The 18,779-nt window shown below is 40.8% G+C and overlaps 1 protein-coding gene across 1 annotated transcript in view; it reads right to left on the bottom strand.

The window, feature by feature from the left end:
• myo10 (myosin X) overlaps positions 1–18,779 on the bottom strand; it is a 79,228-nt gene that overhangs the window by 8,153 nt on the left and 52,296 nt on the right. The window contains exons 17-33 of the mRNA XM_053651220.1: positions 18,622–18,704; positions 17,029–17,137; positions 16,180–16,260; positions 12,675–12,799; positions 12,025–12,139; positions 11,780–11,886; positions 11,137–11,361; positions 10,702–10,741; positions 8,807–9,706; positions 8,125–8,245; positions 7,792–8,035; positions 5,480–5,575; positions 4,109–4,202; positions 2,438–2,493; positions 1,606–1,748; positions 536–727; positions 192–349 (exon numbers count right to left, since the gene is read on the bottom strand). Of these exons, the coding sequence (XP_053507195.1) occupies positions 192–349; positions 536–727; positions 1,606–1,748; positions 2,438–2,493; positions 4,109–4,202; positions 5,480–5,575; positions 7,792–8,035; positions 8,125–8,245; positions 8,807–9,706; positions 10,702–10,741; positions 11,137–11,361; positions 11,780–11,886; positions 12,025–12,139; positions 12,675–12,799; positions 16,180–16,260; positions 17,029–17,137; positions 18,622–18,704 (2,889 nt within the window). The remainder of the gene's footprint in view (positions 1–191; positions 350–535; positions 728–1,605; positions 1,749–2,437; positions 2,494–4,108; positions 4,203–5,479; positions 5,576–7,791; positions 8,036–8,124; positions 8,246–8,806; positions 9,707–10,701; positions 10,742–11,136; positions 11,362–11,779; positions 11,887–12,024; positions 12,140–12,674; positions 12,800–16,179; positions 16,261–17,028; positions 17,138–18,621; positions 18,705–18,779) is intronic.

Raw genomic sequence — 18,779 nt, 5'->3', positions numbered from 1 at the left:
TTTTGTAAAACTGCTAAGGTTTAGTGCAGACCATTTACAGTTCTTTCCTGTGTCTGTAACCCTGCGTAGTGTTTAACTTATTACTGTTCTCTCCGTGGTTTAATGACACTGAGAACATATACTTATTGTTTGTCTGTGTGTGTGAGGTTTTTAAAAAAAATAAATAAAATAATGTAGTTCCTATGTGTTACCTTAATGTCCTGGATGAGTTGCTGCGTGTGTGTGTCCATTGGTGGTTTGTTATCAATGATATTCTGCACAGCGTTAGCCCAGCGGCACACTTCACTTTGCAGCTTACTGTAGAGCCTATATGAGTGTTTACGGCCAAACACTGTCACACCCCAATAACCTACAAACACACACACACACATGCACACATGCACACACACACACACACACACGCACACACACATGCACACACACAATTGGATTACAGATTAATTCAGGAAGCTTTACAATAATAAATTATTATTATTATTATTATTATTATTGACAGATTTTATTTAACACTGTGTGTGTGTGTGTTTGTACTAACCAGTCTCTTTGTACACTCTCTCATCAGGTGTCAGTACAGAGCACAGGCTGTTTAGCAGCAGAGATCCCAGTTTGAGTGCGTTTCTCTCTGAACTCTTGTAGTAGTCCAGTGAATTATGGGTGAGCAGGAACCAGCGTTTCTTTAGTCTTAGGTTATTACGGCTACTGCCCTTCATCTCTTTATGTAACCAGCCTGAGAAGAAGGGACAGAAGGAAAGATGAGAGAGAGAGAGAGAGAGAGAGAGAGAGAGAGAGTGAGAGAGAAATGAGGGGAGACAAAATAATTTAAACAGAATATGGACACTGTTTTGGAATTATTCATCCACATTTCAAGGTTAAACAGCAGGTAGCAGTTTTCCCGTCTCGTGACAGGATTATGCCACGTACTGCTAAAACTCCTAATCTTTGACCACTGGCTAGGAAAAACTGAAGAAAACCTCCTCTCATCTCAGAATTCCTACTTGGAATGTCGGGAAGGTCTCCTCAACCCTGAGTTCAGCACATGATGTCAAATCAACATTGTCTGCGCACATCATCAGCAGTTAGCAAAGTAGCACTTCTTTACTTCTATAAATGAGTTATACTGTATATACTAGTATTTGCTTTAGATTAATCAACATCCAGATATATTCACTCTGACTATACAGTTCACTGTTTTGAGGAGGAAGTTACATCACTCATCACAGTTTAGCTTGCTAGATTTTTGCTAATAAAAGATGAAAATGGAGGCGTCCACTTTGTAGCTTGAGTTCTTATAGCTCATTTCAGCTGGAATGAGCTTACATGGCTCATAATCATGGCATAATCTAGTTATATGTGGTCACACACCAGTGATGTGAGCCAACAGTTTCTTATAAAATGTCATTTGACTTGTATTAGTTTGAAAAAGCAAAAGTTCCGCTAAACAGATACGCTGGATAACTACGTCCCTGGTGTTCCAGGACTGCATGACTAACGAATTAAGCACTATTCTTAAGTGCTAGAAAATTGTATGTCTAAAAAAAAGCTTCCACATGTGACCTATGGTTAAGATCACTGACCTGTGTATGACCTTGTGACGTAATGTCTCACCTCTAATAATGAATTCTTGGCCCTGGACCCGTGTGTCTCCCTTAGAGCGCTGTAGGAGAGCGATCCAGTGGTGCATCTCCTCCGGGGTCTCGGCATTACAGTGCAGGACACGGTGAGCTGTGATGATCACAAACGAGTTTGGCCTGGAGATGAGAGAAAGAGGGAAGGGGTATAGAGTAGAAGGATGGTAGTGTGAGTGGAAAAGAGTATGAGAAAAGGAGATTGATGGTGCATAAGACAGAGGGAGAGGAAGAGGAGAGATGGGGACACAGTATCAGAGAGAGATAGAAAAGTGTACAGACAGGATGCAGTGGAATGATTTGTATAATAGAATGAAATACACAAATATAATCATTAGAGTCATGGTGTAATTACAACAATCTTGAACAAAATGTGCCATATTCTTGTCTCAAATATTTTTTGGGTTACTGAGGGATAGTTGCAGTTGTATTAGCATTATTAGATGTAGGTAGCATTATTTAACTATAATAATACACACATGAAATACAACATAAATATAGAAAATAAACCCATAAATATAGAAAAATGTGTGTCCAGGAGGTGTTTTTATATCATGGTAGGGATCAAATGTCCCCACAATGATAGGAACATCTGCGAGTTGTAGGGATGTGGGGACATGTGGCAAATTTCTTTCTAACAAGAACCCTCCCCTCCTAAATTTTTCCTTTTGGTTCCTGAAGTTAAGGTTAGATATATGTTTAGGCATAGCCTTAGCTAGCTGAATTAATAATTTTGTCAATGGCTGGACCACACAAGGATAGTAAGGCGTGTGTGTGTGCGCATGTGTGTTTGTGCGCGTGCATGTGTATACCTCTCTGGGTTGTCTGAGGCACACACAGAGTCGATCATGCCTACATCTAATGTGCCCTATAAAGAGAAATATAAGATCACATCACTAGTACAGAAACACAGAGATGAGTCAGGAGCAACAAAGACACTGTGGATGCTAGATGTTTTCTTTTTTTTACTCTTGTGTGGGTGAGTGTGGATGAGTCGGGGTGAGTGTAGGTGAGTGTAGGTGATTAGGGGTGATCGAGGCAAGTGTAGGTGAATGGGGGTGAGTGTAGGTGATTGGGGGTGAGTGGGGGCGAGTGTAGGTGAATGGGGTTGAGTGTAGGTGAATGGGGTGAGTGGGGGTGAGTAGGGGGCGAGTGGGGGTGAGTAGGGGGCGAGTGGGGCTGATCAGAGAAATGGGTATGGAATTTAAAACAGTTTGTCTTGCAGCTCTGTCAGCATTGCTACAGTATATAAAATTACAGAACACTTTAATATCATCAGTACTTCAAATATACCAAACCCTGTTACATGTGAGCTGGGTGTCTGTGGGTACAAGTTCGTGTTGTATATACGGTGCACTCCACTAATATTGGCACCCTTGGTAAATATGAGCAAAGAAGGCTTTCTTGTTTAACCTTTTGATATTTTGTTTAAAAAAAATCACAAAAATACTCTGCTCTCATGGATATCAGACAGTTGCAAACACAACACAGGTTTATCTTTATTTTAAAGAGCCACCACCATATTTAACTGTGGGCATGAGGTACTTTTCCATATGGCTACCTCTCTGTGTGTGCCAAAACTACCTCTCGTGTTTATTGCCAAAAAGCTCTATTTTATAGAACCCGATCCCATTTGAAGTTCCAGTAGCGTCTCACAAACTGAAGACACTTGAGTTTGTTTTTAGATGAGAGTAGAGGCTTTTTCTTGAATCCCTTCCAAACAACTTGTGGTGATGTAGGTGAATTTGGATTGTAGTTTTGGAGACTTTCTGACACCAAGACACAACTAACTTCTGCAATTCTCTAGCTGTGATCCTTGGAGATTTTTTGGCCATTCAAACCATCCTCTTCACAGTGCATTGAGACAATATAGACATACGTCCAATTCCAGGTTGATTCGTAACATTTCCAGTTGACTGGAACTTCTTAATTATTGCCCTGATGGTGGAAATGGGCATTTTCAATGCTTTGGTATTTTCTTATAGCCATTTCCCATTTTGTGAAGCTCAACAACCTTTTGTTGCACATCACAGCTATATTCCTTGGTCTTACCCATTGTTAAGGAATGACTAAGGGAATTTGGCCTATGTGTTACCTCATATCTATACCCCTGTGAAACAGGAAGCCATGGTTGAACAATTTCATGTTCTTAGTCACCCAGGTGTACAAAAAAAATGTAAAATATCAATGAGAATATACTTCAAATATATTTTTCTCATATGAATTCATAGGGGTGCCAATAATTGTTGCACATCTATATTTAACAAAGATATATATTTTTGAATAAACCTGTGTTGTGTTTTCAATTGTTTGATATCCATGAGAGCATATTATTTTTGTGATTTTTTTTTTAAAAACAAAAAATCAAAAGGTTAAACAATAAAGACAATTTTTCAGCCTTCTTTGCTCAAATTTCCCAAGGGTGCCAATATTAGTGGAGGGAACTGTATGTGCATTATATCCGTGAATGTTTGTGTACTCACCACAGCGTTCTGTGGGTTGGCCTGCTCATCATGCATCTCTCTGATTTCCTGTTCAGTGGAAGTGTGTACCTGACTCAACACACTGAACCAGTGGCTATGGAGCATGAGGAGAAACAGTCAGTCAGAGACATTATTAGCTGCTTGGTCTTTATGATGATGTTTGTTTAGGAATGTTCTCTAACAAACTCTGGGGTCTTCCAGGAACAGGTGAGTTAATACTGAGCTGACACTTTAACTGTACACAGGTCAACTCCATTTAACTAATCATGTGACTCCTGGTGGCAAATGGTTGCACCAGAACTAATTTACGGGTTTCACAGAAGTGGGGGTGAATACTTATGCAATCACAACTTTTGTGTTTTTATTTGTAAATAATTTTGCAAACTATATAGATTTTCCCCCACTTAAAAATTATTGTTTTTATTTTGTGTAGACTCATGATGTATAATCCCGATTAAATTCATTTCCATTCCACATTATAAAACTACAAAATGTGGAAGAGTTCAAAAGGGGTGAATACTTATGCAAGGCACTGTATAAAAGAGGTTCTCAAACTTTTTGCAACCAGAGACCTATTTATCTTTTTTTTTAAAAATCCAAGGATTTATTTTATGAACATGGTCCCCAATTCACTTTCCATATTTAAATATAATTTATATGTGTACAATAATTTTGCCTATTTATTGGTGTGTAAGCTTTTCCATCCATCCATTTTCTGTACCACTTTATCCTACACAAGGTCGTGGGGAGCCTGTAGCCTATCCCAGGGAACGTGGGGCACGAGGCAGAGGACAGGTGTTGGACAGGGTGCCAACACATCGGAGGGCACAATCGCACACACGCAAACCCATTCATACACTACGGACAATTTGGAAATGCCAATCAGACTACAGCGCATGTCTTTGGACTGGGGGAGGAAACCGGAGTACCCAGGAGAACATACAAACTCCGGACACACAGGGTGGTGGTGGGAATCACACCCCCCCCCCCCCCCGACCCTGGAGGGGTCAGGCAAGCATCCTAACCACTAAGCCACTGTGCTCCCTGCATAAGCTTATCATTCTTGAGATTTCCATTCACAGAAAGCATTAAAAAAAAGTCATTAAAATCAAGAAGACATTAACAGGCTTTGATGAAGACCATTCAATTCGTGTGATCAGTCAAAGAGGCTGACAACTCAATAATTAATATAACTGATTTACACCACTGTATTAAAAAATGACAGACCCCTTGCCTAAAAAAATCTTTATAGATCCCTGGGGGGATACACACACACACACACACACATGCAAAATGTTGCTATATGGCATGTGGGGGCCATCTAGTACATGGACAGAGCAGATGGACCTGCATTTACACGCACACTCTTACCTGGCATCCTCTGCGTTATCCGCTATAAGATGGTACGTTCTCTCTGCCATCACAATATCTATTCCGTTCTCCTTCCCTGTGTTATCAATGACCTCTCTAACAAGCAAAAATACAAAAGAAAGAGGGAGAGGCATTATAGACCGCCTCTTACATGTGGTACACTGTCTATAAAATGTGATATCTGTAGCATGGTCATGACAGTAGACGCTGCTGATAGTGTGCTTGCAGTTTGTGTGTTCCGGTACACCGGACGTGTGACACACAAACACTACAGGAGTGTTGGACAGATGATCTGATGCGTGAGATGGTAAAGTATTCAATCTTAAGCCTTCAAAATGGCTCAGAATGAATATCTGGTTTTGTGCAATGTGTAATTTACACAAAGTGTGAGAAGGGTTAGGGTGGTGAAGGTGTGCAACCATTAACAGGTCTGGAAAATGTCCAGCTCCATTTGCATGCTGACATGTGATAGCAGGATAAAGTGTGGCATTTTTAGGTTTTTCATTGCCTAAGTATTGACATATTGACATAAGTATGACATTTTGTGGTAATTTTCGCAATTTAAATGAACAAAAAAACAGATCAGTCACATGGTAAAAGTAAGTACACCCCTAAATTTACCACATCTTCAAATCCATAAAAATATAATCAGGTGTTCAAGATTGGGTGCCAGTGATTAGAACCTGCTTAGGGAGTGCAGGTGGAACCTGTCTTATTTATACCCCTCTCATATATAGTGTCTGGTGTTCCTTTTGTTATTGCGGTGTGTGGTGTCATCATGCAAAGAGATCTGTAAGGCCTTCAGAAAAAGATTGTGGATGACTGAGTCTGGCAGGATCTCTGAATTATATGACATACATCATTCCACTGTAAGGAAAATCATCTACAAATAGTGCAGATTTCAAACGAGGACTGGCCGCCACAGCAAATTCAGCTCAAGAGCAAACCATCTGACACAAATAGAAGTCTTCAAAAACCCCAAAATGTCATCAGAGGATCTGCTAGTAAGTCTTGCAACTGTTGATGTCAACGTGCATCAATCAGAAAAAGATTACACAAATTTGACCTGCATGGGAGGCGTACCAGGAAAAAGCCTTTGCAAGACTACAGTTTGCCAATGAGCATATAGGCAAAGACCAGGCCTTTTGGAATAATGTGCTCTGGGCAGAAGAGTGAAAGATAGAGTTGTTTGGCCACAGTAACAGCGGACATGTTTGGCTCTGACCCAAGACAGCTTTTCAGCAGAAGCACCTCATACCAACTGTGATGCATGGTGGTGGAAATGTTATGGTTTGGGGTTGCTTCGCTGCCTCAGGGACTGGATAGCTTGCATTCATTGATTCAACTATGGATTCTGCATCATATCAAAGAGTGCTAGGATATAATGTGAGGCCATCTGTCCGAAAGTTGAAGTTGAACCGAAAGTGGACATTTCCACAGGATAATGACCCTAAGTACACTAGCAAATCCATCAAGGAATGGCTCAAAAAGAAGAAATGGAGGGTTATGGAATGGCCCAGTCAAAGCCCAGATTTGAATCCCATTGAAATGTTGTGGAGATTTGAAACAGGCAGTGCATGCAAAAAAAACCTCAAACATCTTGCAACTGAAAGAATATTGCATGGAAGAGCGGTCAAAAATTTCAGCAAGCTGATGTCAGAGACTGGTGGACAATTATGCAAAATGCCTACATGAACTTATGTCTGATAAAGGGGCAATACTAGCTTCTGAGGCCAAGGGTGAACTTACTTTTTCCACAAAAGAAAAAGTAAGATATTTCTGTCAAATAAATGACTGAAAAAAGTTCATTTTCCTTGTGGGTTTGTTCAAGCATATCAGCTTATTTACTTATTTTTTCACATGACTATGCAAAAATTTGGTGTTAATTGTGAAACAGCTCCTTTGTTCATTTCATGGAGTGTGTGTATTCCCAGTTTTACTATGTGCGTCAGACCTTTACGACTACCCTTGGAGTGTGCCCTAGGGCCTTTCTTACTCAGTACTGCATTTGCACTAAGCACTAAGGCATATTTTATTCCATAAAAGTTCAGTACTTTACTAACATGCACCCTTATAAAGTCCCCTAACCCTTCTATCCTCTGCATTGGCCCTACTCACATTGTAGTGTCCTTGCATAGTGCTCTATACACTTATTTACTTTATACTGCCCTTGCACTCTATCTAAAGCCCTTATATGGCAGTGTGCCCTAATCCTTCCTCTGTCTTGCAGTCACCTTTGCAGTGTAATACACACTCTGTAAAGTACACCAGGGCCTAATTCACTCTGTAGTGCCCTTGAAGTGTGCCCTTACTTTGCTTCATGCATGTCCAGCATGCCCTTCATCCTCTCCTCAGCATCGTTGTCGTAATAGATAAGTTTGCTCTGGCGTAGGACAAACCAGCGGCGTTTCCAGTTGCGGCGAGAGAGTGTTGATAAGCCTCCACCCTTTTTAAGCAGCCAGCCCTGCTTCAGAGCCTCCTGCCTGCTCCGAAACCAAAGGAACGTCTCGTCCTTCAACACACACCAGCGGCGCTTCCAGGAGTTCAGCAACCCACCTGCAGCACAAACACATTCACATACAGTTCAGCAACACAAAAGAGAAAAAGAGAAGAAAAGAGGAGGGAACAAAGACGGTTGTATTTACCTTTGATATAGAGGAAGCTGTGAAAATAAGGCAGACTGACGCAGCTGTAGACAGAATCTCTACGATAAGACGACTCATCATCCGTATCAAACCTTTCAAAGTCATCCTCACTGTCATCAAACTGAAGAAATAAAGGGAGAGAGAGAGTGTGTTAACCCCTTAAAGTTTCAGTTTATTATTCAGTTATTCATCTTAAATCATATTATTCACAGAACTTTATAATGAATCAGTCAGTAACTACACTTATCTTTATAATGAATCAGTCAGTAACTACACTTGATCTTTATAATGAATCAGTCAGTAACTACACTTAATTGAAGGATGATATAGTTTGTGTTGTACAGGACTGCGTGAAATGGCATAAATAAATATCAGCATGTTCAAGGTAGAGGTGTTTCCAGGACTGCTTTTAAATCCCACTCTAACAGTTATTATTGTTCGCATCTGCCCACAATATTTTCTGACAAGTTTAACTGGTTTGATTTGTCAAAATATAAACAAATGAGCAATTTAAACCACCAGGATAAAGTAGTTTTTGCTTTACACAGCACCGCACAGGCACTATATACAGTACACTCTCATGTTAATGAGCCTTTCTTTGTCCTGTAAGTGTATGTACATGTGTATGTAGAAATAACTGAGTATACATATACATGTATTTGTGTATATGTGTGAGACTCACTGATGATTGGGCTCCCTCAGAGCTGAACCTGTACGCCCCTGAGCTAGCACTGGTGCTTGTCGCCATAGAGCTGCGCTGGTCACATGACCAGCTGCCAGTCTGGAGCACAGTCAGGGACATACTGGGAGGCAGGACAATGCCACTTTCATCATACTCATCGGCGTCGTAATCCGAGTCCTCATCTGGTGGAATCAGGTCCTCTTCCTGCTGTGCCCCGCAGTAGCTGGTGTCCCTGATGCAGGCTAGTCCATGATAGGCTGAGGGCACGCTTGTGGGTGGGACTGGGGGTGGAGCCACACGGTCATTGGCGTACGGGTCCTCCTCAGATGAGTCGTCGCTGGTGCGGATCCCACTGGTGCGCTGGCCGTCCGAGTGGCCGTGCTCACTGGGGTTCGGTGAATCTTTAAAGCCTTCCTCATCGACTCCCAATCCTTCATCCACCTCCTCCTCATCCCCACCTCTCCTCCTCTCCTGTTGTTCAGTTTCTTCTGAACAATCCTGCAACACTAAGGTGCTCTCAATGTTGCGCACACATTCATCAATCTCGTGGAAGTTGAGTGAAGAGAGGAACTGCTGTGCTGCCTTGCAGGCCTCTTCCTCCAGCCTGAGCAACTCCTGATCACGCAGGTGCTGCAGTCGTGCCAGAGAATGTGCCGTCAGGGTCTGCTCCCTTGTCTCTTTCTGCCTCCGCAGACCCTCGATTTCACGCTCCAGACGCAGGATTTCCTCCACTTGTGAAGCCTCATTGGGACGGGCCTCTTCCTCAAAAACCTCCTCCTCAAATGACTGCTCTGAGTGCTTGGTCTCACCTAACACAGATGATGGCTCCAGACCATTTCTGAGAATCTTCCTCTCTCTCTCAATTCTCAGAGCCTCCTCTACTCTCAGTGCCTCTTCTGCCTGTGAATATGTGACAAAAAAACTAAATTACCCAGCCTGCCGCACTGACAGAGTTTAGTGTAACCATATTGTTTTAAGGCCATTCTTCAAATCATGTCAGAATGATGTGAAAATTAGGAGCTTTGGCTCAGGACATAAAGTTCAAGCATTACCATGAGCCATAATTATTATTCAGTAAGGTAAGAGAAAACAGCTCAAAATTCTAACTCTCTTCTTATGCTTCAAATATGATACTGATGTTACCATGGTAACAGCCCCCAGTACTTGTAAAAAGCCATAAAAATGGCTGTGAGTAATTGTGGAAGGCAGAGATCATGCCTGTCCTATACAAAAAGCGTTCTTGTATCTTAGGTTATGTGAACAAGAAATAAATCAATCAATAAAGTAAACAACTGTGCACATTTTTCTCAGTTCTCAAAGCTCTGACCATGGCGTTGGCTGAATTGAGAACACAGAGCTGTACTAAAGAGTGCGGTCATTAAAATGAATGTAAGATGCTGTGAACTGCACACACAAAACTATTCATGAGTAGTGAAGTGAGTGTGCAGAGAAACTGTCCTGCGTGAGAGCACGTCAGTTCCGTGACCACTGAGCACCGAGACATGCGTTTCCTTTCCCCTGGCTCGCCCCTCCACACAATGAAAAAATAAAACAGCTATGGCCTAAGGAATAAAAAGTCATTTGTACTGCTTATTATATTAGTATTTTGAGAGTTTTTGTTTAAATAAAAAGTAAAACAAGTTAAACTGAAGGTGTAGGATTGTTTTTGCAAGTTTTTAACCATCACCTTTGGTAGGAATTTGCTATCATTATTTCCACTTTAGAATTTTCCAACCTTTTTACTTTCCTCCATTAATTAAGTGTGGATTTGCACTAGCTGAAGAAGTAAGAAAAAAATGTAGAAAGTAGGAGTGGTAGTAATGGCTATTTTCATATTGAACCTTCATTAGTCAGTGATTTTTTTTTTATTTAACGTGAGAGAAACAGTGACTCACCTCTCGAGCCTTCTGCTCCATCTGCAGTCTCTGTCTCTCTCTAAACAAAAGAGCATGTCAACACACCATTAAAATCTAAATCAAACCCAAACCCTAGTTAAATTAAAAGCACAGTGAAGCTAATGGGTCATAATTTTTACCTGAAACTAGTTTTAGCTCAAAAAAAATTTTTTTTTGATGAAATTCTCAGTGTTATTCATAGCCAACAACAACACACGCCACTGGACTTTAGTGTGCTAAAACAACAGCAAATGCAAGTGCACCTGTACATAATGAGTCTGCTTGGACAATAGATTACATGTCAGTGAACCGACTGGATTATATCCCATGCTTGCAGTTGTAATCCAGCCAGGTCATTGTAGTACGTAAGTACCCAGGGTTTGAAAAACTTAAGTCGTAAGTTTTAACGCAGCTCCCCCCAGAATGTTTGCCCACCTCTCTCGCTTTTCTTCCTCTTCTCTTTGTCGCCTCTCTTCCTCAATTCTTCTTTTCCTCTCCTCAAGTAGCTGCGTATAGAGCTGTCGTGCCCTTTGACCTCTAACTCTTTTTTGGAGTGTGATGGAGGCCCAGCGAAGCATCAAGTAGCGCCTGCGCCAGAAAAATGCCCTCCAGTTTTTCTGGATCACTAGCACACACTGCAGCAGCCACTTGTACTGCCTCCTACAGGCCACAGAGAGAAAAAAGTTAGAGTTCTGCAGCATGTTTATGAACTTCACAGTTGACTACAGACAGGTGACAAAGGAAAAAAAGCACATGATCATTCTGCATCATTCTCATACTCATCAAACCCTTCAGTGAGTCCTTGTGCCCTGTGAATGCAGGCACTGTCTAGATAGAAAGGTTTCATCATAAAAGGTATAATAAATCAGTATATCTTTTGTGTGGATTTTCAGAGACCGTTTCCTGACAAGTGGACCCAAGGACAAGTGGACCCAAATCATGCAGGTAAAATGACCCCTAACAGCATAACCGTTTTCCCTTTAATTTGTCACCTGTCTGATATAACAAGTCATAAACTGTGTAAGGATACACTGGGACTAGGATCTGTGAGTGTGTGTATGTGCTTATATGTGTTTACCTTGCCCTGTAACCAAGCAGGTAGGCCTGTATAATGGCTGCAGCCCGAAGCACTTCTTCCTCTCGCTTCTTTTCCAGTCGCAGCTCCAGACTCTCCCTCAGGAAAACCTACCAGTACAAAGCAACAAATCACAAACACACACATGGAACGAGCTACGTTTATGAGAGCAATGAAGGAATATTTAAATAAGCTTTAATACAATGCTGTCAAACATAATGAAGGAGTAATGAAACTGTGTTTCTCACCCTCGTCTTTCCCAGCTGCCATTCTACACTACTGCTGTCGTAGAGGCGGAGCACCTGGAGACACGCCTCCTTGGGATCATTACACCTGGCCACACCTCTCATTAACACACAGTACCTGATAAAAATAAATAAATAAATAAAAACCACCACAACACCCATAAATTTTTTACTTTATATTTTTTGTCAGAAAATGGCTTTCAAGTAATTATAATGTTTGTTTACAGAGCAGTTTTCATTTTGAATTCAAAATCAAAGTGCTTTCCTTATAAAATATTAGAAGTAAAACAAAAACAAGAGCAAGTATTTATGCTAAAGCAAATTAAAACCAATTTAAAGGGTCTGTAGTTCTGTAGCCTATCCATGGAACAAAAGATGAAAGGCCTGATACACCCTGGATGGGACACCAGTTTATCACAGAGTACCAAACACACGCTCATTCTCACCTAGGGGTAATTTAGTACTTAATCTTTATAATGTAATCTAGTATTTTCCAGGATGTTTTTGGGAGGTGGGAAGAAACTGGAGAGCCCGGAATAAACGCACATGGACACAGGAAGAACACGTACAATAACCTGAGCTCAGGATCGATCAATTTGAAGTGGAGAACCTGATATAAATATGTGCACATGTTAATAGAAAGTGGGACTGACCTGGTACAGAAATCCTGGAAGGTTCTCCGAACAGGAAAGCCAGCACGCCGGATCCTCACTGTCTCCAGCATACCAGAATACCTCAACTGGTTCAGCACCAAAGAATAATCAAAATGATCTGGCATCTGAAAGAAGGAAAGAAGTGTTTAAAAAAATATCCATCTGTTTTGTGCTGAATAATTCTTATGGACAATTTTTCCTGAATCCAGACATCTGTGGGAAAAACACATTAAAAATATTTCAAAAAAAGGATAACAAAAAGTGTAACTGTCGGTATATTGATATGAGAAGGGTTTTTTTTTGGGGGGGGGGGGGGTCACTTACAGACAGAGAGAGAGAGAGAGAGAGAAAGAGAGAGAGAGAAAGAGAGTCAAGTCAACTTGACTGAAAAATAAACTGAGCATTACATACTGTAGACAATGTTCAATAAGCGCTAAAGTGATTCTCTCTTAATACACAATACAATCCACACACGTTTAACTATTTTCTTTCTTTAGTGTTCCTTGTTTGGTCGACCTTAATACCTAATACCACCATACCTTCTATTTAGACCTTAGATGTAAGTAGTATTGATCTGTTTCTTCGCTTCAATCTTTCTACAGTAAAACATGAGACTTTCCTTTAGTTTTCTTTCATTTTGAAAAAAGTTCTTCCCCTTAGAGGACACATTCACATTACTTTATGTAGTTTAAGTATGAAGGCAGAGTGTCCACACACGACATCCACAAACACTCAAACGCACAATTATAAACCCTCTTCAAAGTTCCTCTTTCTATCCCAAAACCAGTAAAACAAAAAAGTGTTGATTCATTTCTGAATAAACCCCACCAACCACACGCCAGTTACCTTTGACCTCTGTGGGCGTGAAGTCGGAAACGGGGTGCTCTGTACGCTGCTAATCTTGCCCTGGCTAAATGTCAGTCTCTGCAGATGGAAGGAGGAAGTGCCGAGACCAAAGAAAGACACTGTGATGGACAGATCAGTGATGAATGGAGCTCTGTGAGAGTCGATACCAGCTCGCACTGATGAGATTCACTACAGAATACACAAACGTAACACACACAACCAGAGTCTCTCTCTCGCACAAACACACTACCAACGTCATTAACATACTGATACGTGCAACACACGTCACAATGCAGTCAGCTATGATGTCTCCCTGTGTTTCTGTGGGTGCGTGTCTCCCAGTTAGTAGATGGGGGAGGATGTCAGTGAGGTGGGGGAGATGGAGGTTAGTCTGGAGTCTGATGGTCAATAGAAAGATTTAAGACAAGCACACACTCAGACCAAAGAGACAACTCTTTAGCATTATATACAGCGTGTGATGCAGATCACTTATTCACGTCCACAGAAATAAAGTTACTATTTAAACAAGTTGGTACTTTTACTGACACTTTTAAAAAGTGGTTATTTTTTGCATTGCATAATTAGGTACTTTGATCAAATCTACTCCTTCCCTTCTGCTCTAATATAAACTTTCTGTCATTGACTTCATCAGACTAATAACTTTCAGAAGTTCAAGTAGACTTTCTATTAAGGTGTGGAAACATTCCAGTACATCCAGCAGATAACAAAACAGCTTGTTATACTGTATATTTCTCAGATTTACAGATTTCTGAAAAAGAACAATTAATAAAAACAATTAAAACACACTCCAGACTGCAGACTACAAAGCGGATAAACTACAGACGAAGGAAAACTTTCAAAAGCAAATTCACGACTATTGCGTTTACCACTGACGAAAACATCTGCAGGATGCACCCACCAAGATCATCGAAAATCAAAATCATCCCCAGACATACACGTGTATCTTTTCTGAGCCGAGTTCTGTATAAGCTCATACCGTCATGTAGAATGTCTCCTCTCATCCTGCAGCGCTGTGTCTCAGCCTGTAAGCAAGCGTGTAGCCCTACAAGAGTCAGTTATTAACTGACCAGGGTTCTGCCTCTCTCATTCTCTTACACACACACAATGTTCACACAATACACAGCTCTGATCTCTTTCAGTCACTGCTGGTTACCATGGCGCTCAGATCCATGCAGGGCTAATTTGTGCATGTTGTTGGGAGGGTGTCAGGGAGAGGATTGTGGGTAAACTTTGGGCAGAGAGAGGCTTAGCTGTTTACTTTCAAAAACATGCACGTCACTGTCTCTCTCTCTCTCTCTCTCTCTCTCTCACACACACACACACACACACACACACACACACACACACAGAAAAAAAGAAACTGAAAAACCGAAGTGAAAATAATAAATCAGAGATTAAACATTAGAGAGGATCAGTCCATCTCAAGTTGTCCAATGCAGGTAGCTCGACCGTTTTTACTTTTCCTAATCTTTTTTTGTGATTATCTCTATGTATTGGCAATGCAAAACCACCAGTTTTTTTATTTTATTTTATTTGCTTTAACTATTAGAGAGGGTCATTCCATCTCAAGCATAGAAGTCACTTATTGCTTTTCATCACAGAAGACACAACATCACTGCCCTGTTCATGACACTATTCATTTGTAAAACACCCAACTGAACATTGTACTTCCATATCTGGATCATTTGGAATTTTTACAGCAGAATGCTACTATAGAGGACTTATTTCTGTGAAAATTTCAGGTTCGTATCTGGTCCCCCACCAGAAATATTAACCTGAAATTGAGGGGAATTAAAAAAAATTGAACTCTCACCCTCATCAAAAAAAAGAAAAGAAAAAAAAGAGAAACCTGAAATGTTCTGCATGCACACTATACTTAATTAGGTACTCCCTAAAAAATTAAGACTGAGACTCGAACCCTTCCCATTATAAACTGACCCTAAAAGTGGAACTGTGAGCAATCTTGAGCATTACATTTCGATTTAAGTTCTAAGTCTAAGGAACAAGAATGTGCAAAGTGTTTATATACAGTATGTATATATGTGTACATGTATGCTGTAATGTGTGCTAGAGATCAGTTTTTGTTCCAAGGAGCTAGGACCATCCTGAGCCGAGACATTGAGGTTTCCGTAAACACCTGTATAACCTAAATTTGTTGTGTGCCATGACACAAAGATGGCCGTCGTAGTTAAACCAAAAACCAGGTGATTTTGCAGTGACAATACACAGAGGTAATCATTCAAATAATAAATAAATAAGAAAATTAAAAATGGTCGGGTAACCAACTCTGCAATAATTGGACCACTTGAGATGGAATGACCCAAGAGAGAGAGAGAAAGAAAAATGAGAGAGAGAGAGACTGTGACATGCTAATCAAATGCTAAAAGTTAATATTGTAAAAGTAAATGAATAAGTAGATAAACGTACAAGTGTATAAGTGAAGAAATGTGAAAGTAAATGTAAATACATAGCTGCTTATGACAAAGTTCAGTAATCTCCGTCATCTCTGTAACACTGATAAAATAACCTAACCACATATTAACTCTCACTCTCTCTCTCTCACACTGTGTGTGTGTGTGTGTGTGTGTGTGTGTGTGTGTGTGTGTGTGTGTGTGTGTGTGTGTGTGCACGTGCATACCTTGTTGTTGTTGGGTTTGATGCAGCGCACAAAGAAAGGGTTGGATGTGCTGAGGGTGGACATCAGGGAGTGCAAAGAATTCTGTGTAAGAATAAATAACATGAGCGCACAGTGTAATATCTTAATGTTAACGGATTTTATTACAGTTGATACAAGGTTTTTCAAAGATCGTGGTCTATTTTTAAAAGAATAAACAAGCACATACAGCACATAAAACTATTTAGTATGAGAGATACACAAAAAACAGAAAAAATCAGGATTGGGGCAAATACTTTTTCACAGCACTGTATGTGCTTGTTTGTTATTTTAAAAAATAGGCTGCTATCTTTGAAAAACCTTGTATCATAATTTATGCCTCACATTTCACTTGATACTTTGGTGTCAGTGTACCTGTACACCATCACAACACTAGTCAGGATTTATACACAACGTTAGAGGAGCAGGAACTGAGTAGCGTGTCTTCATGTTGACTTAGCATCATGTATCCAATCAGAAGCCACAACACATTCCTGCTGTTTTCTGTATGTTAAAGGCTTTCAAACACACAACACTAACATGGAGAACACAGTGCTAGTACTCCACTGCAACTAATCTTGTTAGGTAGCATGTTGTGCCTTCTGTAAAATCTGATGAGAAGACGAGGTCATCAAAACTGTTGATCCATATTGGTGGTAGAGAGAGAGACTGCAAATTGTGAATGCAAATTTTGTCATTGTTTTGGAGCACATTAGCTTATAGATAACCGGAAGGCTAACATATTCATCATAAAAGCCACAAAAGTCCATCAATTTTGATTTCATGGGGACTTTAAATTGCCTCCCCTGCTACGTCTATGCCTAAGGCACTCACCTTAAACTGGGAGCTGACTGTTGGCCTGCGGTGCTGTGAGCTGCTCTTCATCATGTCCTGCCCACACCTGCTACTCATTCTCTCAAACAGATCATACACAAAATCCAAACTAGAGAGAGAGAGAGAGAGAGAGAGAGAGAGAGTGAGAGAGAGATGACATAAATAAAGAAATTTGGAAAAATGAGTAAACATTACATTGTATGGTCTATAAGGGCAAAGGGAACATACGGAATTAGAAACACAGCAACACCTCAAGAGCCTCCAAAACATACACACACACACACACACACACACACACACACACACACACACACACACACAGACACTATAGGTTCCATAGACGAGTTGCTAATACAAGGTGAGGATGTCGACTAGTCAGGGAGGTGGAAAAAACAGTGAGGTGAACGTTAAAGAATGCAGATTCAGTGTATGTTGTTTGTTTGGAGCAAACTAGATTAAGTCTATTCTAAATACTGCAATGGTAACTGCGCTACCGCTTTGCTATCACTTTGGATGAACAGTCACGCAGTCATTTTTTGTTGTCCATTAAATAAAACGGAAATAAAACCCTCACACTGTGGTACAGTGAATTCCAACGTGACCAGCCCTGAGTAAAAGAGCACTTTCGGAGCCATGGGTTGCACATCACTATCCAACCCCATTCAGCGAGTTTGGAGCCAGCGGACAGAGGCTGATCCAGACTCATCTGCTACTATGACTGAAGCTAAACTTGATGCTTCAATTCCCAAGTCATTATCAGCCTTGAAAAACCTCTCAGACACTTCTATAGACAGCATCTTTCATCCAAGGAAGGCTGGGCATTGAGGAATGCTCTGCTGATGGATAAGAGCTGCCATGCTGTGCACTGTCCAGACTTCCAGAGTGAATAAGCCACTAAATCATTAAACATTTGCATTTTAAGAATTGGTACATCCTTTTATTGAGTAATATCATACACAGATGTGTTAATTCTCATTGATTTATTTTCGCCATTAACAGTGTAGCCTAAAAAACATTGCAGATGGTAATATGTAGTCTGGCTGTTAATTGAAACGCAGTTCAACAAAGCTTTCGCTTTAAATATGGAAAAGATGACTAGTTAACTACCAGACTGCTTTAAAAAAAATTACTGGTCAAGTGAAACCAGCAGGGGGCGCTCACCCTGTGGTCTGTGTGGGGCCTAATGCCCCAATATAGAGACGGCGACACTATACTGTAAAAACAGCATCGTCTTTCGGATGAGACGTTAAACCGAGGTCCTGATCATTAAAAATCCCAGGACAGTTATCGTGAAGGAGTAAGGGTATACCCCGGTGTCCTGGTGAAATTCCCCCATTGGTCCTTCTCTATCATGGCCCCCTAATAATCCCCAACTCTCCTCTCCACTAGTAGCTGGTGAGCATTCTGGCGCACTATAGCTGCCGTCGCATCATCCAGGTGGATGCTACACACTAGTGGTGGTTGAGGAGATCCCCCCCATACTATGTAAAGCGCTTTGAGTATCTAGAAAAGAACTATATAAATGCAATTGTAACTAACTAACTACTAAAAATGAATACCCCAACACACACACAGACACACACACACACACACCTGCTTTCCCTGAGTAAGTTGAGGATGTCATCTCTGAAAGTGTCTCTGTTTTTCTCCAGGATCCCCCTCACGTCATACACCACCTAGAGACACCATAAGAGACAACACACACGCGCACATTCCTGTATGTAGGCACACACAAACCTGAATGCTCTGAG

This window comes from Ictalurus furcatus, chromosome 20, assembly GCF_023375685.1.
Source record: "Ictalurus furcatus strain D&B chromosome 20, Billie_1.0, whole genome shotgun sequence".
In the NCBI taxonomy this organism is placed as follows: domain Eukaryota; kingdom Metazoa; phylum Chordata; class Actinopteri; order Siluriformes; family Ictaluridae; genus Ictalurus; species Ictalurus furcatus.
Note: the sequence above shows the minus strand (reverse complement) of the source record. Positions and strands in the feature narration are given on the sequence as shown.